The sequence below is a fragment of the Lycorma delicatula genome, chromosome 4 (assembly GCF_047948215.1).
Source record: "Lycorma delicatula isolate Av1 chromosome 4, ASM4794821v1, whole genome shotgun sequence".
Lineage (NCBI taxonomy): Eukaryota > Metazoa > Arthropoda > Insecta > Hemiptera > Fulgoridae > Lycorma > Lycorma delicatula.
Genome location: NC_134458.1, coordinates 217,443,946 through 217,466,432, shown reverse-complemented (window position 1 = coordinate 217,466,432; position 22,487 = coordinate 217,443,946). Strand labels below are relative to the sequence as shown.

Genomic DNA, 22,487 nt, shown 5'->3' with positions numbered 1-22,487 from the left:
ATCCATAGTGTTAATTTTAGGAATTTTGATTTTATATGACATATTTCGCTGTTTATTTTGTTTAAATGTGTTAACTTTTAAGTATAAATAAATTTATTTTAATTTTTATGCAGATGTCTGTTCAAACTGCTGATGGAAGAGAAGTTAATCTTGATTGGAATAGAGTTAGGTGTTTTGAAAAAGATATTAGTACAATGTTTCTTCATAGAGTCAGAGAACATACTACAGCTGTGTAAGTTTTATTTGTTTTAATTTATAACTAATTATATAAGTTGACAAATTAAAATTACTATACATTTATGTGAGGCAGTTAATTCTATAGTATTATTATATTCTTGGACATATGGTATATGTATAACTTTCACTAACCTTTCCTTTAGTTGATGATTTATTTAATATGGACCTGTAAAAATACTTATTCATTTAGTTTAACTTGCTTCATGAGGAAAAGAGATGTTTCCTAGTTTACCTAGGACAGTGTCAGAATCCATAGTGTTAATTTTAGGAATTTTGATTTTATATGACATATTTCGCTGTTTATTTTGTTTAAATGTGTTAACTTTTAAGTATAAATAAATTTATTTTAATTTTTATGCAGATGTCTGTTCAAACTGCTGATGGAAGAGAAGTTAATCTTGATTGGAATAGAGTTAGGTGTTTTGAAAAAGATATTAGTACAATGTTTCTTCATAGAGTCAGAGAACATACTACAGCTGTGTAAGTTTTATTTGTTTTAATTTATAACTAATTATATAAGTTGACAAATTAAAATTACTATACATTTATGTGAGGCAGTTAATTCTATAGTATTATTATATTCTTGGACATGCTACACATGTTGACCTTAATAAGGTCAACAAAAATTGATGATATGATGAGTGAATAAATGCAAATTCAAACTGTAGATGAATTAGTCTAGAATCCATCATTCTATGCGCTATACCAACTGTTCAGTTGGTTGATATGAGTGTTATTTATTTTATTTAAGTGGACATTCCTTGAATTTCGAAAAAGAGTTTATCTAAATCCAATTAGGGATAGGTTTCATTGTTCAATGAAAAAAGGAAACTTTCACTGAGCACCTTGTTAGCCATTTATTGTACATAAAATAATGTATTTTTAGATAAATGTGAAATCTCTTGGCAACATATATCATTGTCCTTCATAATGAGTAGTTTATTCTCAATCCAGTGTATACTCTAAAAATGTACATTAAAAATAATTACATTTTGTTTTAATTTAATTTATCAAATGGTAAACTCTTGTCATATACCAATAAACTGTTTACTGAGATTTGGATTGAACATACTCTGGCCTGGCCATCTTATTTAATACATATATAAAATCAACTATCATGTGTAATCTTTACACCTAACTTATGTAGAACATTTAAGTCTGGATGAAATTCCTATTCCAGATAAAACTTTCATGCGTCATTTTCTTTTTATTGCCAAATTTTAGTTGATAAGTTATTAAAAGAAGGATTGTAAATAGCTAACATAAGTTCAATTATTTTGGCCAGTTGAAGGTCCACCAGCCTCAGTAACTTTATGAGTTTCATTGTTTTAGAAAGTGTTTTGTTATTTCTGTTAAAATAGACAATTGTGGAGGATATGAAGCAAGTTCTGTTAATCACTTTCTTAATGTAAAAGATATGTTCCAATGTAAGATGTTTTGACAGTTCAGGGAAGTTTATGGTGATGTAAGTGAATCAATATGGTTCATTGATTTTAACACCAATTAATGATGTTAAAAATTTAATGTGGAGGGAAAATATTCATGGTGATAAATATACCGGGTATCTGGCTGCCACTACAGATGATGAACTGACATATGTCATTGAATTCATCTGGTATGATCAGTGTCAGACGCTAGGTGGAATCCATGAAAATGTCGCATATTTCTTGCTTCATATGCCACAAACTTTTCACCATTCATCTTGATTGTGCAAAAATTAATGTGAGGTTAGTTCCATGCATATTTACTGATCAGATTGAACAGAGAAGTGTTGTGTGTTTGTTTTTGGACTGATACTAAAAGGAAAAGAGATTGAATTTTTCAAGTGCATTGTGGTGTGTTATGAAATATAATTTCATTATGATGGAACTTACAGAATTGCAATTCTTTATTGTTCATTGAGAAAATTGAAAAAAGCTATCGTGTTTTAGAATAGTGTGAAAGAGTATTCATATATGAAAAAATGCATAAGTCAATAAACAAATGAATAAATAAATAAAATTGCAGTAATAACGAAATGTATAAAAAATAATATTATGAAACTTATATTACAAGACAATAAATCAGATAACATAAAGCAGTGCATAAATGGTAGTCATTTTTAGGCACTTACATCCTAACAGAATTTGATATTTACCAAATTGCAGTTGACAAAAAAGAAAGGAGTTAGCGTATCTTTAATAATCAACACAGTTGTGATGCTAAAGTCAAATACTAAAAATGTGTCATAAACAGTTTAGGAAGCAGAGCTTAGGTCACCAATATGCTAACTAAATTGCAGCCAAAATGTTAAAAATAAGCTGCTTTCAGATCTTAAAAAAAATTCTCAATTAAAAATTTAAAAAAATTACATTTTTAGTTCTCAATATACGGAGTATGAGGTAGAAGCTTGGAAACTTTGGTTGCATTACGTGTAAAAATAAGTAAAATAAATCTAATTTTGTGAAACGGAAAAAAAGAGTAAAACGTATTTTCCTGTTTCTTATTTTTGGGCAGTCTGTCATGAATGGTATGACGTTTAAGTGCAGTTGTAGCATTATGTTTCATACCTGGCAATTATGAATTTCTTTAGTGTTAATCTTCCTTCATTAATTGAGATCATCATTTAATGATATAATTAGAAATAAAATAAAAATCTGTTATGAAATTATAAGTTTTTAAAGAAAGATTGATGATGAGTATGGTATAAGAAAAAACTTGAAGTAAAGTGATATTTTTTTAATTTAGCACTAAACTGTTAACCACATTTCTTTTGATCTATGACCTGAGTGCTCCAGAAAATTTTGAACACCTCAACAATTACCTTAAAATAAAAGAATAATGTGTCATGCTTATAATGAAGAAAAATAAAAATAAAAATGTGGTTCCAATTGCGCCCCATATAGTAAAATTGTATACTCCTGGCAGTTTTGGCTAATGATCGATATTGTAAGTTAGTCTTAAAAAAATTAAATAAATAAAATAGTGAAATATATTATTATAATGAATTAGAATTTTGAGTAAAAGTGAATTTTTAATTAATAATAATTATTATTTATTAGGTATAAATTCAATTGGGGGTATAAGTTTTATTTTAAGTTTAATTTAATCGGTCGAGTTAAAAAATTTTAAAAAAATTTTAACAGTTTGTAATGGGCAGTTTTTTTGGAAATCAGCTGATACTCAGTTATCGATGCCGAACAGAGTTTCCAGCGTCGTTTTGAAAGAGAAGACGAAATCACGGCCGATTGCATTGAACACCGTTCAGCTGATGAGAGTTGCGAGTTCTGGACTTGGCTTAGGGCCTCATCATGCTATGCAGGTTGCGGAAAAATTGTATACTCAAGGGTATATCAGTTATCCACGTACTGAAACAACACACTATCCTGACAGCTTTGATTTAATGTAAGTATTACATTGTTTATACATTTTGTAATGGTAATTTTGTAATTTAGCTGCAATTTTTTTTTTTATAATCATCAAATCTAAATGAATTTTGTTTGGTTCCTAGAATTTTTTTATTTTAGAAAATTTTGGTTACCTTATGCAACGTTTACTTTGATATTTTTTATACTTCTTGATTACACTAAACTTTTTCTCATTTCTTATAATTTTCTCAGACTTTAGAATAAAAGACTGCAAAAGTAATAATGAAGTAAATTCATCTATGTGTGACACTGATGTAATATAGTATTAATATGTGTATTAATGGGAACTATCAAGAACTCAAATTTAGCAGTGGGAAATTGAAGAGAATGGAGATGTTCATGACATGAGGCAGGGCAGATAAAAAAATCATACAGGATAGATAAACAAATTTTATGTATATTAGGTTTTAAATATAATTAGTTGTTTAGTTTGTGTGTGTAAATTGGATCTTCCCATTTCAAATGGCCCAGAAAATATTTTATTGGTGCTTATTTCAAAAAAAAAATTGATTCAAAAAAATTTTTTTTTATTGTTTTTCTTAAATATGGAATTATAGAATTTTCAATTTTTTATAACTAGAATTTTTTTTATAACTTTTATTCTAGTTTTTGCTTTACATAATTTTTTTTATAGACTGGAACAGTTTTTGTAAATCTAAGGTTTATAATACTCTAAACCCTTGATTACAGGAAGCATAAATATTGTATTTATATTTGTTTTTATATGACAAAATTGGGATAAAAGCAGTATCAGTAGGAAATAAAATGGTGCAAGCTAAATCAAATTGAAGTTTTACATATAAAGGTTTATGGAAAAGGTGAAAATTTGTTAAAAGATTTTTTTTTTAGCTTGGAATAGACTTTTCAAAGAACAAATTCTTTTCCGCAAATACATTCACATATTGTAAATATACTTCAATCTGAGAATTCCTTTTCTCTGTTCTTTAAAAAATCTTAAACTTATTGACCCGTGGTAGTATTCTGTGATTTTATTATGGACAAAAAATTTCTGATTTTTTTTTCAGAGGTGTATTACGTCAGCAACAGAATAGTTAAGATTGAGGTAATGAGGTGAGGTCAATTTTATCGGATGGTATTAATCGACCTCGTAAAGGTCATGATTTTTTGTTATTTCCATCTGACATTTTATTTATTCTTACCTTATCCTTTTAGTTCTTGATTCTACTTCATGAAACTGCAGAAACATCTCTTTTTTAAAGGAATGGACAATGAATTACTCAAATTTCAAAAATGAAGTTCAAACTGTTTCAGTTGAGAATCTGTTCAGACTGAACTGAACAATAAATTCTTTCTGGCTTTCTCCGCAGGAAAGCCAGAAAAAAGAACCACAGACGCATCTGTGGTTCTTTTTTCTAAGTTAAATGTCTTAACTGCATGCACCAATAAGCACACCAAAGTCCAGGTGACATTCACTCTTATTGATAAGACATTTTATCACAGTGACTTTGTAATGAACAACATTATTTATAAAAAAATTGTCTGTCAACCTTGTAGAGGTTGTTTAAACTATAGACATTGTAGTTATGCTATGGCTTTATTTTTGCAATTCAAAACCACATATTTAGGTTTCATCTTACAAAATTTCTGTGTGATTTTATTCTGTGTTTGTCAATTCCTGTTTGACATTTAGGTATTCTGTGCTTACATATTGTGTTTTTTAGTTTTCTTTCAGTTGTCAATAAAATCTAGTTTGTATTCAAACAAAAATAAGTTTTCTGAAAATTGGTATCTTGGTTATATTTTGAGGAATAAAAAAAAAAGCTCATTGATGCAGCAAATAATTTTTTGAATATATTTAATTTTGGTAATTGCATACTTTTATTATAATAAAGACATTTTTAAATAATTCTTTGTGATTTATGATGTAAGAAATAATCGGTTTTGAAAAATTATGAGTTAAATATTTTTAAATAGTCCATAACTATAGTGTTGTATATTATGTTATATACACCCATATTCCACGCAATACACATATGTGCGCATACACACACACACTCAATTTTGTTTAGAATGATGGTTGCAAAGTATTTGTGCGTAGTACATGGATTTTGAGGTTTTACATTGATGAAGACATAATTAAACCTATATATATTAATCAATCCAAACAGAATTGTTGTACAAACTGCCTCGATTTGACTAAGTACCTACATCCAGTGAAGTAAAATTGTGTAAATAGAAAAAAATTTGGCTATAAGTATTAGAAAAATAAAATCTTATTTATGACATGGCACAGACCTGCCTGGAAGTTGACCTTTACATTTCTCTCACACATAGGTATTCTTATTTCATATAAAATTATTTTTATTAATCATTTGTGTCATTTTATAATTATTTTTCATTATTACAATGACTGTTCAGTAAGTAAACGTTTTGAGTGCAGTAGAATTATAGAATGAATGAAAAAAAAGACTGCTCACTCACTGCTACAGAAAAGTTACATGTTCTTATTGCTTACACAATGGAGCATGGAGATCATGCTACGGGAAGAATATTTGATATAGAAGTCTTGCATTCATGAGTGGCAAAAGAAAGAAAGTAAATTTCTTTATATATTACCAAATATAATAGGCGACAAGAGAAACGTTAGGCACATTGATTCGAATAGCAGAGGACCGTGAACTATGGAGGGAAATTGTCAGAGGGATATGAATCGGGTCACCAGCTCTCAGATATGAAAGGAAAAGGTCACTGATAATTATTATTATTAATAGATAAACAGCCATTCATTATTATTTTTCAAACAAAACAACTAAAAAATTTATTACAAAAAAAGCAGAAATCGCAGGCAAATCCTTCTCAAAGTTGGAAATTTATAAAACAAGATTTTTATTATGTATATTTGATTTATTTATTGTTGATTTATATTAATAAATCTAGTTTTTTTCACCCGTTTAATAATGATACACAATGTACGTGAAGTATTGTATAAAATTTTTCTCTTATTGTGAATTACAACTGTTGCAAAAAACATTGTTTAAAATTTTTCAGTATAGGTAAGGTAACGTGTGTCCTTTTCATATTTGCATATGTGTGAGTGAATATACACTCCCGTACGTATTTGTACTATCATAGCTTCACTACTAGTACATACTACATGCAACGGTATATTTGTATCGCTTTGATATCGATTTCCTTTTAAATCGATAGTCTGGGTAACGTTCGGTTCAGGAATAGGAACAGGTTGTTGACAAACGGTAGTACAGTACTTTTCAAGGTTAGTCCGGGTTTCCTATTGACAGTTCGGTATCGTTAGTGTAAAGAAATTGAAGAGAGGAAGGGGTGTGAGTAAGTTTTGTCGGATATTGAACTTGTGAAGAGGGTAGAAATAAAATAAAAGAAGAGGAATAGAACGGAAAGCTTTAGATATTTCAAGACGAGAAATATATTCAAACAGCGATGCATGCACACACGCAACATGAGTTCCACAATCGTAGTATAACCGTTCTGGTTAGATGGATATTGAAGTAGAAAAGAGCACTATACATTGTCGGTTGAGGTATTCTGTTTCTTATTTCTTCAAAAGAAAAAACCGAGAGTTTCTGACGCCGTTTGAATCGGTTGCTTCATTGCAGGTTGCCGGATGGATGGTTCAATCGAACTATCCATTTGGAATATTTGTTGATCAAATGACATTCTGTACTTATTTTTTTATTTATTTTTTCTTGAATTTTTCTTTTTAAAATACATATATGAAAAGAAAAATAAATATGTATTTATTTTTCTTTAATATCAAATGTAAGATTGAAATTGGCCTAAGAATTTTCATAAGATTATTTTCAAAACAAATATTTATATATAATTTTTTAGTAAATTCACATGCAACAAAAACGTTTACTCATTATTTATTTATTATTATTATTAATTTTTTAAGTATTCTCCCCTGTAAACTCCATATGTGTTTACATGGTTCCCACAGACAGGAAAGTCAGGAATTTTTAGAAAAAATCAGGAAAGTAGGAAAAATTACAACAAAATTCAGAGAATTCCATATTTGTTACCAAATTAAGATTATGTTATTATTAATTAAAAAAGTATTTTTTAAGTAATGTTAGGTATTGTTTAAGTATGTTAGGTAATTAATTGCAAAATATTATTAATATTTAGTTATTATTTACAAAATAAGATGTTCTGTAATAGTTTTCTTTTGTATTACTTTTAGTCACAATGATTTTAATTTTTCTTCAAGTTGTGAACACACTTATTTGTTAAATTGAAAATTCTTAGATTTTTATTTAAACCAAGTTATTAAATATTTTTTTTTTATTTACTCTGCAAAATAATGTTGTCCATTTTTGGTGAAACATTTTTAGCAATCTTAGGTGCAAGTAATTATTAAAAAAATTAATTTTGTTAGTTTTTATTTCTTATCTGTGTTACTTTTAGTTAACATGATGTTCATTTTTATGCAGAAACTTATTAAATATTGTGTTTTTTTTTACTTTGCAATGTGATTTACTGAAATAATTTATCACAAAAAATAGCTTAATTTTAGATGGATATTACAGAAAAATTATTAAAAAAATAAACTTAAAAAATTAATGTAATAATAAAGGCGTGAGTTGGGTGGATAGTTTGGGGATGATGGAGGCTGCCAAGAAAAACTCCTAATTTTAAAATACAAGGTTTTTATTATCTAGGAAGTGGTGAGTATTTTTGGCTAACATCTTTTTAAAGTAATAATAAAGAGTAAGGGCTATCAAAAAAATACGATTTTTACATTTCAAATGTGATTGGTAACTTGCAAGATGGATTTAAATTTTAAATAATTTTTTATTAAATAAAAAAATATTTTTTGTTACCCCATACCACTGGAGTGAGATGAGGAAACAATTTTTATTGCTGAAAAAAATATTGATGCAAAAAACTCCCATTAACTCCCTTTTTGAAGCAAGTTGCAGCTAAATAAAGAAAAAATATATATCAATTTTTTTGGTAGGGAGATGACTATTAAATAATTTTTTTTGGTAATTTTTGAACTTGATCTTAAACTTTTGTAAGAAACGTTTTGTCTAAATTGCTCCTGCAAAGATTTGAAATTTTTTTCAGGTAAGACATTCTGCCCTGCTTTCTAACTTTGGCAAATATTTAATAGATTCTCCCCGCCCCTGGAAAGTGGTAACTATCTACCAAGTTTGAAGATTGGTCAATGGGGTCCAAAGTTCAGACCAAATACATGCCAATATACATACACATGAACGTCCGTGTGACAAAAATAAATTTTTTGGAGTATTAGAACAGAAATTTTTCACAGATTATTTATACTTTATTTAAATCTATTTCGTCTGGTTAAAAAATTTTGTTTAAAATGTGTCTTTTAGGTACAAAACTTAAAAAAAAAAACTATTTTTTTAGAATTTTGTTTTACCTATCTATATATTTTCCAGTTATTGCTATAGCAGCATATACCACTGTAGCAATATAGCTGCATTAGCCAGGTGGATTTCTATCGTTTTTAAATTTATCCTAATTAATATCAAAGGAGTTTTAGAAACATAAAATGAAAGGAGATTTGAACAAGAAAGGAAAGCTGTCATGTAGAAAATGTATAGATTTGTTAATATAATTTAAAAATTTTCACGATGAAAAAATAGAAAGATTTATGGTAGCAAAAACATGAGTGATATGGAACACAGAAAGGAAAAGAATTTTTCTTTTTTGCCTTCGAAAATGCGGTGTTACAAGAGGATTTGAAAATTACATCAGCTGATTTAATTCAAAATGAAGAGATGATATCATAACACAAACATAAAAGGAAAGAAATTTGTAACAGAATGGAATGCAAGGATAGTGGGAGAATGTGTATCTCTCTACTAATTGCAGAACCTGGACAGATGTTCATTGCTACTGTGTCTTTCATTTATTGGGAAGGTCTTTTATTTATTTAGGGGCAGTTATAATTGTTTTATTTTATTTATGAATGGAATTATTAGTTGCGTTCTGATCCTTTAGACCACGGAGAATTTGTTTAACCCACTGGGTTGGTCTAGTGGTGAAAGCGTCTTCCCAAATCAGCTGAAGTCAAGAGTTCCAGCATTCAAGTCCTAGTAAAACCAGTTATTTTTACACTGATTTGAATACTAGATCGTGGATACCGATGTTCATTGGTGGTTGGGTTTCAATTAACCATACCTCTCAGGAATGGTCGAACTGAGAATGTACAAGGCTACACTTCATTTACAATCATACATAACCTCATTCATCCACTGAAGTATTATCTCAACGATAGCTACCGGAGGCTAAACTGGCAAAAGAAAGGGAGAATTTGTTGACTGAGGCTGACCATGGGAGACTAGGCGCATATGAACTTTTTTTTCTTGGTGTGATTCCACTTCAATCCGTCCCCTCAAGTCCTTTCGGTGTTAGTGCTTTCTGGCCTAGTAGGAATACACCTTTAGGGGGCCATAGCGTTTGGAGGATGCAATGCGCTTCCCTTTCCGGAGGGAGTCGCATGTGCTGGCTGGAAAAATTTTTAATAGAATTTTTTTAAATTCTGTTACCAAAATCTAGGTTGGTAGACTTTGTATTATCCAGTTTTGAATAATTTTATAGTAGAGAGTTGCTTGGAAAAACAAAAGAATAGAATCTATTAATAAATATTTGAGGGTTTAGGTTGTAAAATTATGCTGAGGTTAAAAGATTAGCATAGAAAAAGGACTGATGTCCAACCAACTGAATGACTGATAATTAAAAAAAAAATTGCACGTTTTTGTTATTACCTATTTTCAAAGGAAATACAAACTCTCTTAAATTTAATATACAAATGGAACAAACAAGTTTGTAAATATTCATATTTAATTTAAACCGTATTATGCAAGGCAAATTTTATGAACAAACTAGCGTATGATATCATCAGCCCTTGTAATAGTAGAAAAATTTTATAAGACTAAAGCAGATCTTAATTGAAAAATTTTCTTTCTTTCTTAAATAAAATAAAAGCGTTAGATTTAATTTAACATTACTTCTAAATTTAATTGTGATTTACACAGTACTTTGTGCTTTTTATCTGAATGGGATGATAATTAAAAAAAAAAAATAAATCATTCATTTTTTCATTTTGGTTTCTTGCTGATATATTTTTTTTTTTTTTTAATACAGTGAAAAAGCTTAAACTTCAGTACATCATATTTTATGTACATCCTTTCTTTTCTTCCTTTTTTTATATTATATATTATTTTATATAAGGGAAGCACAGCAGCATGCTATTTGATTATTAAATATTTCAATCGAAAAGGATTTTACGATTGTACTAAATGATCATTGTAAGACATATTTACAGAATTAAAAATTCTAGTTCTTTGTGGTAGGAAAAGAACTAAATTATGATACGGTAGGTTTGTATGATATAGTTATCTGTCACTTCCTAGTATAAGGTTGTTTGATTTGTAAGTTAGAGGTAAAAATTATTCCTTGGCTGCACATTTAGTTTACGTTACTTTCTACCAAAATGAAGGTTTATTGCTTGTTCAGTTTTTTAATATACAGGAAAAGAAAGATTTGCCCCATTTTTTTCCTTATTTCCTCTAAATATAATGAGTAAAAGATGAAATTCTAGAAAAAAAATATATAAGTAAAACTGATTTTGGTATACTTTATTTCATGTAGTAGAAAATATTTGTTATTTTAAATTTATTCTTTTTATGTTACTTTATTTACTTTTTGTTTTTATATATTTAGTTTGATACATTTTTAAAAATAATTTGTACTTCTGAAATACTTCAAAGCAATTAATACATATTTATTCAGTAGTGATCATAATAAGATGATAAACTGAATTTTAATACTACTACTCCGACTTCTGTGGCAAAGTGGTAGTAGTATCTCTGCCATTCATCCAAAAGGTTCTGGATTCAACAAATCTTGGTATTTTTTATAAGCTAGTAGATTCAGCTAACATAAAGTTACTGTAATTAGGCGTAAGCCTATTTTTGTTGCTTTTGGAATTAATAAATAAGTGTAATCATAATATCTCTTAGGATTTCAAAATTGTCATGAGACATGTGTCTCGCTTAACCTTTCCACTGTTGTCATTAGACATGATTCTGAATCTCAGTTTGGTGCAGTTAATTTTTGAGATAGTAGCTGTCTATATTTCATTAAAGTGAATAAAATCTATATTCATTTTAAAGGCAAAATTATAAACATTTACTAGTGGCCTTCGTTTTAGTGTATTGTTTTTCATTTTTATTTTTAAAATTAGGTATGCAAAATGCGGTGTACTTATATCATGACTTGTTTTTTTTTTTAAAAAAATGTTTCTAAATCAAAATAAATTACTTTTTTTTTTAATAGTGTGTAGGCCTAAAATCAGATTTTAATTATTTAAAAGGACCCAAATTAATTTAATAATTTTTCCTAGTGATTTTTTTTATTTTTTTATTTCAGAACAGTAAAATTAATTGAAGTTATTTTTATTAGAACTCTAAAACAATTTATAATTATTATCAAACTATAGTCGCAGTAGCTGGTAAGTGAAATCCTGTAATAATTTTTATTTTTTTGTTGGCATAGTTACTGTTTATAATTTGTAATATGCTTTGAGACATGAAATGATGTCTCGTTACGTCTAGTTACAGTGGGACATCAATTTTTATCTCGGTTATCTTTTATTTTATTTTTTAGAAACCAAACTTCCAAATAACATTTTTCATCTAAAAAGAGTATTAGAGTCTATCAAGTTGAAAAAAAAAACTTTGAATTTTGTTTAACTTTTATTTATAAAATAATGTTACATTTTTACACTTTTATGGTTTTATTATATGTATGCATTTGATTATGTTTTAAATATACTTTCACATAATAATTGTAACTTGTTCCTGAATCATGTCTTTAGATGAAAAGTGTTTTGGTAGATTTAAAATTTAAAACTTTGTAAATTATTTAAATAAATGTTTTTTCCTCTGTCGCTTCCCCTACTCTCTACCAAATAAAGAGGAGGTAAGTTATAAATGTGAAGAAGCTGTATTATTGGTTTCTCCCCCAGATTTTTATCATGATAACTTATCTCTTGGCTTCTCTTTTATGTTGCTTTAGTAGACGGGTTCCAATCAGATTGCGTGTAAATTTTCTCGATGGAAGATTTCTATTTACCTTTTGTTTTCCTTGACCCAGTGAATGATGACTATAATAAGTGAAAGTAAAAGGATGGGATCACTTGAATGAGTTTAATTTATAAAAAAATATGTGCGCATGTGTGTGTTTATATGCAAGCAGATTGACGATGATGAAGATTATGCTGATACTCCCAGCTTAAAATATACCTTTCCTTCCTTTCTTTAATTCCTCTCAATATTGCTCATTCTTTGCCAGTTTTATCTTTCAACTCTTCATTCCTGATTTTCCGTCTCATTCATTTTGATAATCTTATCTGAATTTTTCAATAAATTTTTACGGATACAGTTCAAGATTTAAAACCATGTAGTGGAATACAACAAATGGAACACTTTACAATTCTTTTGCTGTTCTTTTTCGATATGTTTTACAATAATAACTTCTTTGAATCTATTGAAGTCTGGATTTTTCTTGGCGATCCTATTTTTAATCTTCATTATAAGCATATGTAAGCTGTAATAGCACTTTAAGAACTTGCTTAATACAACTTTTCCTGTAAGCCATTTGCTTCCAGATTTCATATCCTTATTTACTGTTATTATTTAATTTTTTCATTTTCTTTCAGACAGATATTTTTTAAAAACGCCTTTTTTAAATCTGTGTCAGTCAAGTGACTATTTTTCTACATAAAAGCTCTCCTTAATTGTGTCAGTCTGCTTTTGATCTTTATTTTTTACTTAATTAATTCTTTGTAATTTTATTAACCAAATAACAAAATTCTACTATTCTTCTTGATTTAATTGAATTGATATTTTATTTCATCACTTTTCTTTTACTATTTATTTTCAATTAAAATTTTTCTCTTATCTATAAATTTTTTATTAGTTTTCTAATTAATTTTTCATTTCTTTTAAAAAGACAATATTATCGGCAAATCTTAATGCATGCTTTTTGTTACACTAATTACGTTTCATAAGAAGAACTCTTTAATATTTTTATTAAAAATAAATGAACACACACACAAAATATTAGTTTTTAAATAACATTTTGTAAGAACAGTTTTTCTGAATTTTTTTTAAAATGTATATTTTTAAACTTTTTTCATTTTTGTAATGCCAACTATCTCCTTGGAACTGTTCTAATGTTATTTGTTATATTTATATCAGAATAGAGATAAAACAACAAACAGCTAGACATCTACTGGATTATGAGTGATGTGTAACTACGTTTTATTCTCATTAATTCATTGTGTAATCATGTTATTCATGATTTTAATTGACTGGCAAGGACTAGAAATTATTTTTCTTTTTAATCATTCATTTTGTTTATATAATCTTCATTAAGATATATCTGTTATATAAATTTTAAATCTTATTAATAAAAAAAAGTATTTATGTTAAGAAATATTTTTTTGTTTTCTAAATTTTCAGGAGTAATTATTTTTATATTTTTTTTACCTTACTCGGGTATTCTATAATGAATCACTTTTTATCCTGCACATGTGTGTGTGTGTGTTTGTTTGTGTTATAGATAGCCATATGTAGTAGTGTAAACATATGCATGAGAACGAAGAGCTCTTCAATATTTTGCATGTAGATATTTCTTAAAGAAGGTTGTGCTTGGTGAGAGACTGCATTGTGTAAAGGGAACTTTAAATCATAGAGTGGGTGGGGAATAGAAAATATGATAAATATGCAGTGGTTTCAAACCTCTCATACAGTACAACCAGTATAATGTTCCTACTATCTTAGTATATTTATATAAACACATACACACAACACACTAAAGATGTAGCGCAATACTCCAGCAATATTAAACTTTTAAATAAGGGGCAGCCCATTCCTCTCTTTTTATAAGAAAGGAATTTTGTAAGTATTCTTGTTCTTTCTTTTTAAAAATCTTCTTTCAAAACTAAAGTATTAAGTGCATGTATTTTAATTTTATATTAATATACCCTTGAGATTTTATGTTTGTTATATCGTATAATGATTTATTGCCATTGCTGCATAAAGATCGCACTGATGATTTGTCGCTGTATAAAATCTTATCTTGCATAAACTTGATTTTAGGAGGATATTTAATGTATTTTCATACATAATTTCTTCATGTTAACATATTTTTTACATTCTTTTTATAAATCTTTGTTACCTGTTTTAATAATTGTAAAAAATATGCTTTTAAATGAGAGCAATATTTAGCCCACTAATGAGAAATCTGGCTGAAAACGCTTGCTGCAGGATATGTTTAAGATGGTTTAATGTAAAATAGTTTATAATAAATTCATTATGGGTTAAAGTTTCCTCATCACCAAAGGAATTTTGGTCAGAATAAGGTATCTAATACCTAGAGCATTCGTTCTTAAAGTGAGTGATAACGCACCCTTGTGGGCACAGGAGGCCTTCAGGGGGAACGCTCAGATGGTCTAGGAACATGATCGTTTTAAAAAAAAAGGCAAAAATTATCTTTTCCTGATATTTCAAATTAAAATTAAATACCTACTACACTAGTTCAAAAAATTAAAGGGACATATATTTTATGATAAAAAATTATTCAAACTGCTTTAACTTGAAACTGCAATTTTTTTAAAAGCAATTTTAATAAAGATACTTCCAAATATGATTAAATATGCATTTTAATTGCTTTCAATTAAAATATAAGTTTCAACTCAGAAATAGGATATGTTACGTTTAAGAACAATAATTACAATTGCTGTTTTTAAGTGCACATCTTAAAAACAGCAATTGCAATTATTATTTTTAACAGATGGTAAGTTTAAACATTTTGGGGGCGCTACAAAATGTTAGATTCTCAATATGGGCAGTGGGCGAAAAAGTTTGAGAATCAATGACCTAGACAAACCTTAAAATCTAACTTCTAGAATTGTTTATTTTGTGCCACGGATCCAACTTTAGAAATTTTATTAGTATCCTTAATCTTTTCTTTTTATTGTTAATTTTTTTTAACGGAGTTATTTTCTGGTCAGAGCATGCAACCTGTCTGATTCCTGGAGAGTTAGCTTAATTTCTGAATTGTTTATTAGATTAAGTTATCCATTTTAATTTCCCTCATTGTGGCTTATTGATTTTTTTAAAATTAATATTTTGAAAGAATACAAATTTGAAAAAAATTTTAATTGTCAAATGAATTTAACTTAGATTTTAATATTTGATGTTGAAAACATATTGAAAAATGGAATGAGATTAAAAATCAGTAACCACAGTTTACTAATAATTTAAAAAATTATCTAAGTTGGTCTACATTATTAAAACTTGTATAATTTTTTTTTAAAATTATTCAACAATATTCATATATATAATATCAGTGATAGGTTCTAACTCCTTGAACCCAACTTAGTCAGGCACAAACCACCACTGCCTGTCTTTCTGGTACTTTTAATTTATGCAGGTTCTTGCGATTTTCTGGAGTATGTTTGTCTTTGATTTTTCGTTCAGGTGGAAAAGTGTTTCTGCGGCATAAGTGGCTTCTGGTTTTATAATTGTGTTGAGGTATCTTATTTTTGCGTTTATTAATTGGCATTATTTTGACAAGCTGTTGATATAAAGGACAATTTTTGCTGATCTTCCTGTTTGTTTCTAGATCTCTACAAAAGTCTGATTTCCCGCTGCTTTGCAATTCTTCATCTCACCCAGTGCTTGGTTGAATTCTTTTATTGTGGGAGGATTTATGTTTTCTGGTGTTATTACTAGAGTGTTGGTGTTGAAGTTAGGGAGTTCTCTCAGTTCTTCACAATTTAGTAGATTTTTTAAATATTTACCTTGGTCTTATTTAGCTAGGTGCTTAATGGTTTTGTATTATCTTTATTGTTATGGGCCAGTGTACCATTTTCATTCTTTATTATTTAAGGTTGGGGGTTTGTATTTTTGGAGCTGATTTTTGAAAGTTTTGTAGCAGTCTCTCGACTGTGTTTTATTGAATTCTTCTATTGAGTTAAGTATTTCTCTATAGTGGTGTCTTTTTACTTTCTTTAGGGTTTGGATGGTTTCTTTTCTTTGTTTTACTAGATTTTGAAAGGATGTTTCTGATTTTTGGGATTGGTGAAATACCCATGCTTGATATCTTTTCTCCACTGTTTTGTCACATTTGCTGTTCCACCATTGATGTTTTTTACGGGATTTTATTGGGGCTAATTCTTCTGTGATTTGTTTAAGGTTGTTGACTAGATCTTTGAGTTTATCCTGTTGTGGTAATTACAGGTACAGAATAAAAGTTTTTTTAATGCATGAAAAATGTCGACTGGCTGGGATCTGAAGCTGGCCCTTCTGTATGAAAGAATAAGATATTACCGCATCATCACTGAGGTTAACATTTATTCTTTACTTTCCCTCAGAACTTAGAAGTTATGAAAATTTCCATAACTCTTCTTCTGTAAAGAAGTACAATGGGATTTACAGAAGCTGTTGTAATGCCTTTGTTGATAGTCAACTACTATATTGCTCCTCTACAGAGTTATGTCTTACTTAGGGGATTTCACAAAATGCTGAAATTGTAATTATTATTGCTCTTTATCCAACTACAATTAAATTTTGTTTATTTAAAAAATTAACTGATAGAATCGCGCTCTATCAGTAAAAGTACTGTAAGATCTTTTGTACTAGTACATATATCCTTAGTTAAATTTATAATCTAATATTACATTAAAAATAAAATACTAGAAGCTTTTTATATCATTACTGCTGTTGCTATAACAAATATTAAAATGATCCTTGTTGCTGTGATAAGCTTGTAAATTTTTTTAAATATTATTTATAGTTGTGTAATATTTAAGTGATACACTGCAATAAATAAAAATGCTTTTAAAACTATGAGATGATTGATAATTTTAGCAGTAATATTAATTTAATATTTTTTATTTATTAAATATGCATTTTTATTGTTACAGAATAATTATGGGAGCTAATGGATCATGGTTGCTTGTAGTATTATTAATGGGAGCAGTAGGAGCAGCAGATGATTGGTCAAATTGTCCATCAGTATGCAGATGTAAATGGGTATCGGGTAAAAAAGTTGCTGAATGTAGTAATGCTGCTTTAACAACTGTACCAGATGGTCTTAGTTCAGAAATTCAATCAATTGATCTTTCTGGTAAATATTTAATAAGATGCATGTTTACATATATTATATGTAATTTTCTTACGTTAATATTATTTTGAATAATATTTTGTAGTGTTAATTTATGTGTTACACCACATTGTGAATGATAAAATATATATCTGTCTTATTCATATAAATGTGGTAGAAACATTTTAATATTAAATACAACCAAATAGAATCAAGACAAGATAAATAAATTATTAAAAAATGAAAATACACCTTACCAGCAAATTAAGTGTGACTCAAGATCTTACGATTTATTTCAAAACCATCAACTGGAGTTAAAATATTATACTATTAAAAGTATACTATTAATAGAGTAGCAGTACTATTCTGAGTAAATTGTTAAAATGCAGACATTCATGACTGCATAAGTATTTTAACTTCTGACATCATTTTAATTTTTTAACTTATTTATAATATGAGGCATATTCATAAAGTAAGGGCTGTCGGCTTTTATTAAAATATTAGCAGATCTGAACACAGTTTCACATATGCAGGGCCATCTGTCAGCTGTTTATAAAGCCACTGCAGTTGTTTTGATTTAGTAGTCGTTTGCCTTCAGATGAATGCAGTTCACAATATCTGCGACAATCATTTCTCCAGCCAGTTGTGAAGTGCACACTGTGATTCAATTTTTGTGTGCAAAAGGATCTTCAGCTGCTGAAATTCATCAGGAGTTGTGCCAAGTGTATGTACGTATCTACAGTAATAAGTGAAGGAAAGGTTAGACAATGGTGTCGAGACTTTAAAAATGGCCGCACAGATGTGCATGATGAAGAGTGGAGTGGCAGGCCCAGAATTCAGACCGATGAAATTATTGAACAAGTAAACTGAAAACTGCAAAGTGAACTGAGATCGGTGAATGATGATTACTGCTCTGGATGATAAATTTCCGTTTGTTGGATGCATCTCTACCTATACGATTGGCACAGAAAAGCTCAGATATCACAAATTGTGTGTAAGATGGGTACCAAAAATGCTCACCGGCCAACACAAAGAGCAAAGAGTGTGCAGTGGATGAGCGTTTTTGACCGCTATCGACAAGATGGAAATGATTTGTTTTCCCACATTTTTACAGGTGGCAAGACGTGGATATCAAACCAACAGTCAATGCAGTGGTGCCATTCAAATTACCCAAAACTGAAAAAGTTTTAGCAATCTCCGTACTCGAGATGAAAAATGTTGGCTACCATTTTTAGGGACAAAAAGGGCATTATTTTGGTTGATTTCATGGAACATGAATCAACAATACAGCTGACGTGTACTGCGAAATGCTCACCAAACTGAGATGTCCAATCCAAAATCAACAATGCAGGAAGCTGTCGTCCGGCATAATCCTCCTTCACGACAACATGTCCTCACACTGCTATCTTAACCAAGAAGAAGATTCAAGGTTTTCATTTGAAATCTTTTGACCACCCTCCATATAGTCCCAACCTTGAACCTAGCGACTATTTCTTCTTGCATTTGAAAAAGTGGCTTGGTGGACAAGGTTTGAAAATGACGAGGAACTCAAGTCTGCCATTATCAACTGGTTCAGTTTCCAGGTGGCAAACTTTTGTGCAGAGGGGTTAAAGAAACTGTTGCAGTATTACAAAAAGTGCTTAGAACTGAATGGCAGTTCTGTGGAAAAGTGAAGTAGATATGTAGTTAAAAGTGTAAGTAAAAACCTTTTCTCATTAGTTAGTTTTTTTAATGACCAAACGGCCGTTACTTTATGAGTATGCCTTGTATTTTAACTCGATGGTTTTGAAATAAATCAGATCTCAAGTCTCACTTAATTTTCTGATAAGGTGGATTTTGATTTTTTAATCATTTATTAAATGTATCAGCGGTAGCCATGTTTGGGAAATTGACAAAATGAATTATTATAATAATAATAAGAATAATTTTATAAATAAAATAAGCAATAAATTAATATACATTAGAATACATTAATAATTCAGTAATATTTTTTTTTAACAGTCTTGATTATTAAAAAACTCTTAATTAAAAAAAAGTCAACCCAACAGAGGAATAAGAAAAACCATTTACAAGGAATGGATGAAATATAAAGCACAATCCTTCATAATTGACAAGTGAAACAAATATGGTATAAAAGTACATTTTATTTCCTAAAAAAAGATTTACATTTATATTTCTGTGTAATTGTATTTACAGCTCCTTATTTCTCCCAATGGTAAACCAGTTTTCTCATTCTGTTGATGAAGAATGCTGGTGGTTTTTCCTTGATCTACCATCTTACTGTCCTTCAGTTCATCATCTGTGATGAAATGAATACCGTTATTATCCCGCTTTAATTTTGGAAAAGTGAAAATTACATAGTGCCAAATCTGATGAGGATAAAGGGTGTGGAGTAGATTTAAATTTCAACTTCACAAGAACTTTTGCATGATGCCAAGCTTTATTGTGTTGGAGAATTTTTGGCTCCTTGGATTGTTGATCATAACACATCCTAAGGTGTTTTACGTCTCTATATACTTCATAAAATTGTCATTCTTGCAGCTTTCAAGGTAAGTCACATCACATGTTTAGAATCTCAGAATACTCTCAAGAGAATTGTTTTTGAGGGTTGTGTTTTGAATTTTTTTTAATGTGACAAACTATAGTGCTGATATTCCATGATCTGCCTTTTTTCTTCTGAATCATAATGATACACCCAAGTTTTTTTCTCTTATCACAATATTGAAGAAGAAATCAATCTCTTTCGTTACAATAATGTTTCAGAAACAGTTAACTACATTCTTTTTATTGTTTATTATTTTCTGTGAATATACGTGGTGCCCACTGTGAACAAATTTTCCACGTATCCAATAATTGTGTCCAACTCATTCTTTTGATATACGTATCTGGGTGGGGATGCATTGTTGTTTGATGTGACATCTATTTCGAATCAATTCATCCACTTCTATTTGATGCTTATCATTAATCCAGGAAATACCAACCGCTGCCAGATTTTTCCTCAATATTCACTTTAACAGGTTCTGAGGACAAATTTCATTGCTACCTACTCACAGTACTTCGATCAATAGTTTCATGACCGCAGATTGCTTTTAGACAATGATGAATGTCACTAATGTTCACTTTTTCCACTGTTAAAAAATCAATCGCTTCACATTTTAGTCTCGTTGACATAACACACGTACTCGACTCCATGACAATGGTGACTGACATAAAATAAGAGAGTATTAATAAATGAGTTTTGGAATTTTAGTAGTAGGTGATTGATATGACAATATGACAATAAGCACATGTCGCTTTTTGCAGTATTGTGTTCTTTTGTTACCTTCTAGTGTGCATTACATTTCAGCCGGCCCTCGTTGTGCAGCACAGTATTCAAAGTTTATAATTTAAACGCATTATTGTACGTGTTTTTGTTTGTTGTTATTTTATTTATCTATAGATTTTTAGGAAATTCATTCCTTCTTCAGGGATGTATCCAGTACAAGCATATAGGGTGATTGCTTTTCACAAAACTTCAGTCCACTTGCTGGAAAAGAAGATATTCTACTTTGTCCTAGACTTCTTAATATTTCTTTATTAAAACCATGATTTGATTTAAATAAAAATATTCAAAAATCGGCAGGAAGGTGAAATATCCTTAAAACTTTAGGCTTAGATTTGTTAAATTTTTTTTTCATTCAATATAATGACAGACATCTTTATGATGGCTCGCTAACTAAGGTGCTTCCTATGCTGGGATTCAGTGAAGTTTTAGCCTTTCTAAATTTCTAGGTACAATTTACATTTTGATGGTGAATCAGAGGGTTGTGGTGTGTCATAATTTTGTTTGGGAGCAGTAATATTAATTCAGGATCAGTTAAAACATAGTGGGAATGAAATAAGAATTTCATTCCCTCTATATCTGCAGCAAGAACTGAGTCTCTTATTCAGTTGATACCATTGCGTACAAGAACATATATGAATATGAGATTGCAGATATTATAACAAATCTCTGTGTTGCAAGAATAATGATACTTGCAATCATTATTCTAGCGAGTAACAAATCTCTGTTCCAAGTAGAAACTGCAAAATTATTATATTATTCCATTAAGTAATATATTCTTTTTTATATACCAAGTCATTGTTAAATATTGGGAATCATCTGGATGATTACAACTTTATCAAAATCTCAGAGAAAGTAACTATCCTAGTGTATGTCATTATTTTTATCATTATTTTTAGACATTGATATTAAATTTGGTAAATCACTTTCATGGATAATTGTGTTTTTTTAAGTAGCTATGGTATTTTCAGGAGTGACTTACATTGCTTATAATCGTTACATATGTTGCATGTAGCGGAAAAATTCAGTTTTTAGCATGTTAAAACATAATATAGTACTTAAAATATAGGCAAAGATGTGTGATAATTTTTTTTTTTATTTAGGTTCCTGATAATGGTCAAATAAGTCATCAGATACCAGCAACAGATCAAGAAAAAAGTCTTCTTACTGTGGTAAATCCTGTACAGAAACCACCAAGACGATATGAACCTCCACCTACTCAACTTTCTGAACTTAACCGAAATTTACTAGATGACACTGGTATGAGGAAAATTAATTTTTAATATGTAAATTTAATTATTTCTATTATCATTTAATGAAAAGTGTTAAACACGTTACATTATTCTCTATTGAATCTAGTAGGTTAGATAACC

At 29.0% G+C, this 22,487-nt stretch overlaps 1 protein-coding gene and 1 pseudogene across 4 annotated transcripts; both read left to right on the top strand.

Moving 5' to 3' along the window:
• The first annotated feature begins 596 nt into the window (after positions 1-596).
• On the top strand, positions 597-22,354 carry LOC142324289 (DNA topoisomerase 3-beta-1-like). Of its 4 annotated transcripts, none has more exons than XM_075365216.1 (4): positions 597-717; positions 3,421-3,621; positions 17,614-17,816; positions 22,218-22,354. In XM_075365216.1, the coding sequence occupies exons 1-4, from the start codon at positions 599-601 to the stop codon at positions 22,223-22,225; spliced, it is 531 nt and encodes a 176-aa protein (XP_075221331.1). In that variant the 5' UTR covers positions 597-598; the 3' UTR covers positions 22,226-22,354. The 4 variants fall into 4 exon arrangements, with proteins under 4 accessions (XP_075221331.1, XP_075221330.1, XP_075221329.1 ...); XM_075365215.1 differs by having other exon boundaries at positions 3,393-3,621; XM_075365214.1 differs by having other exon boundaries at positions 3,363-3,621.
• Positions 22,227-22,487, top strand: part of LOC142322804 (nucleolar protein 6-like) — a 110,697-nt pseudogene continuing 110,436 nt past the window's right edge.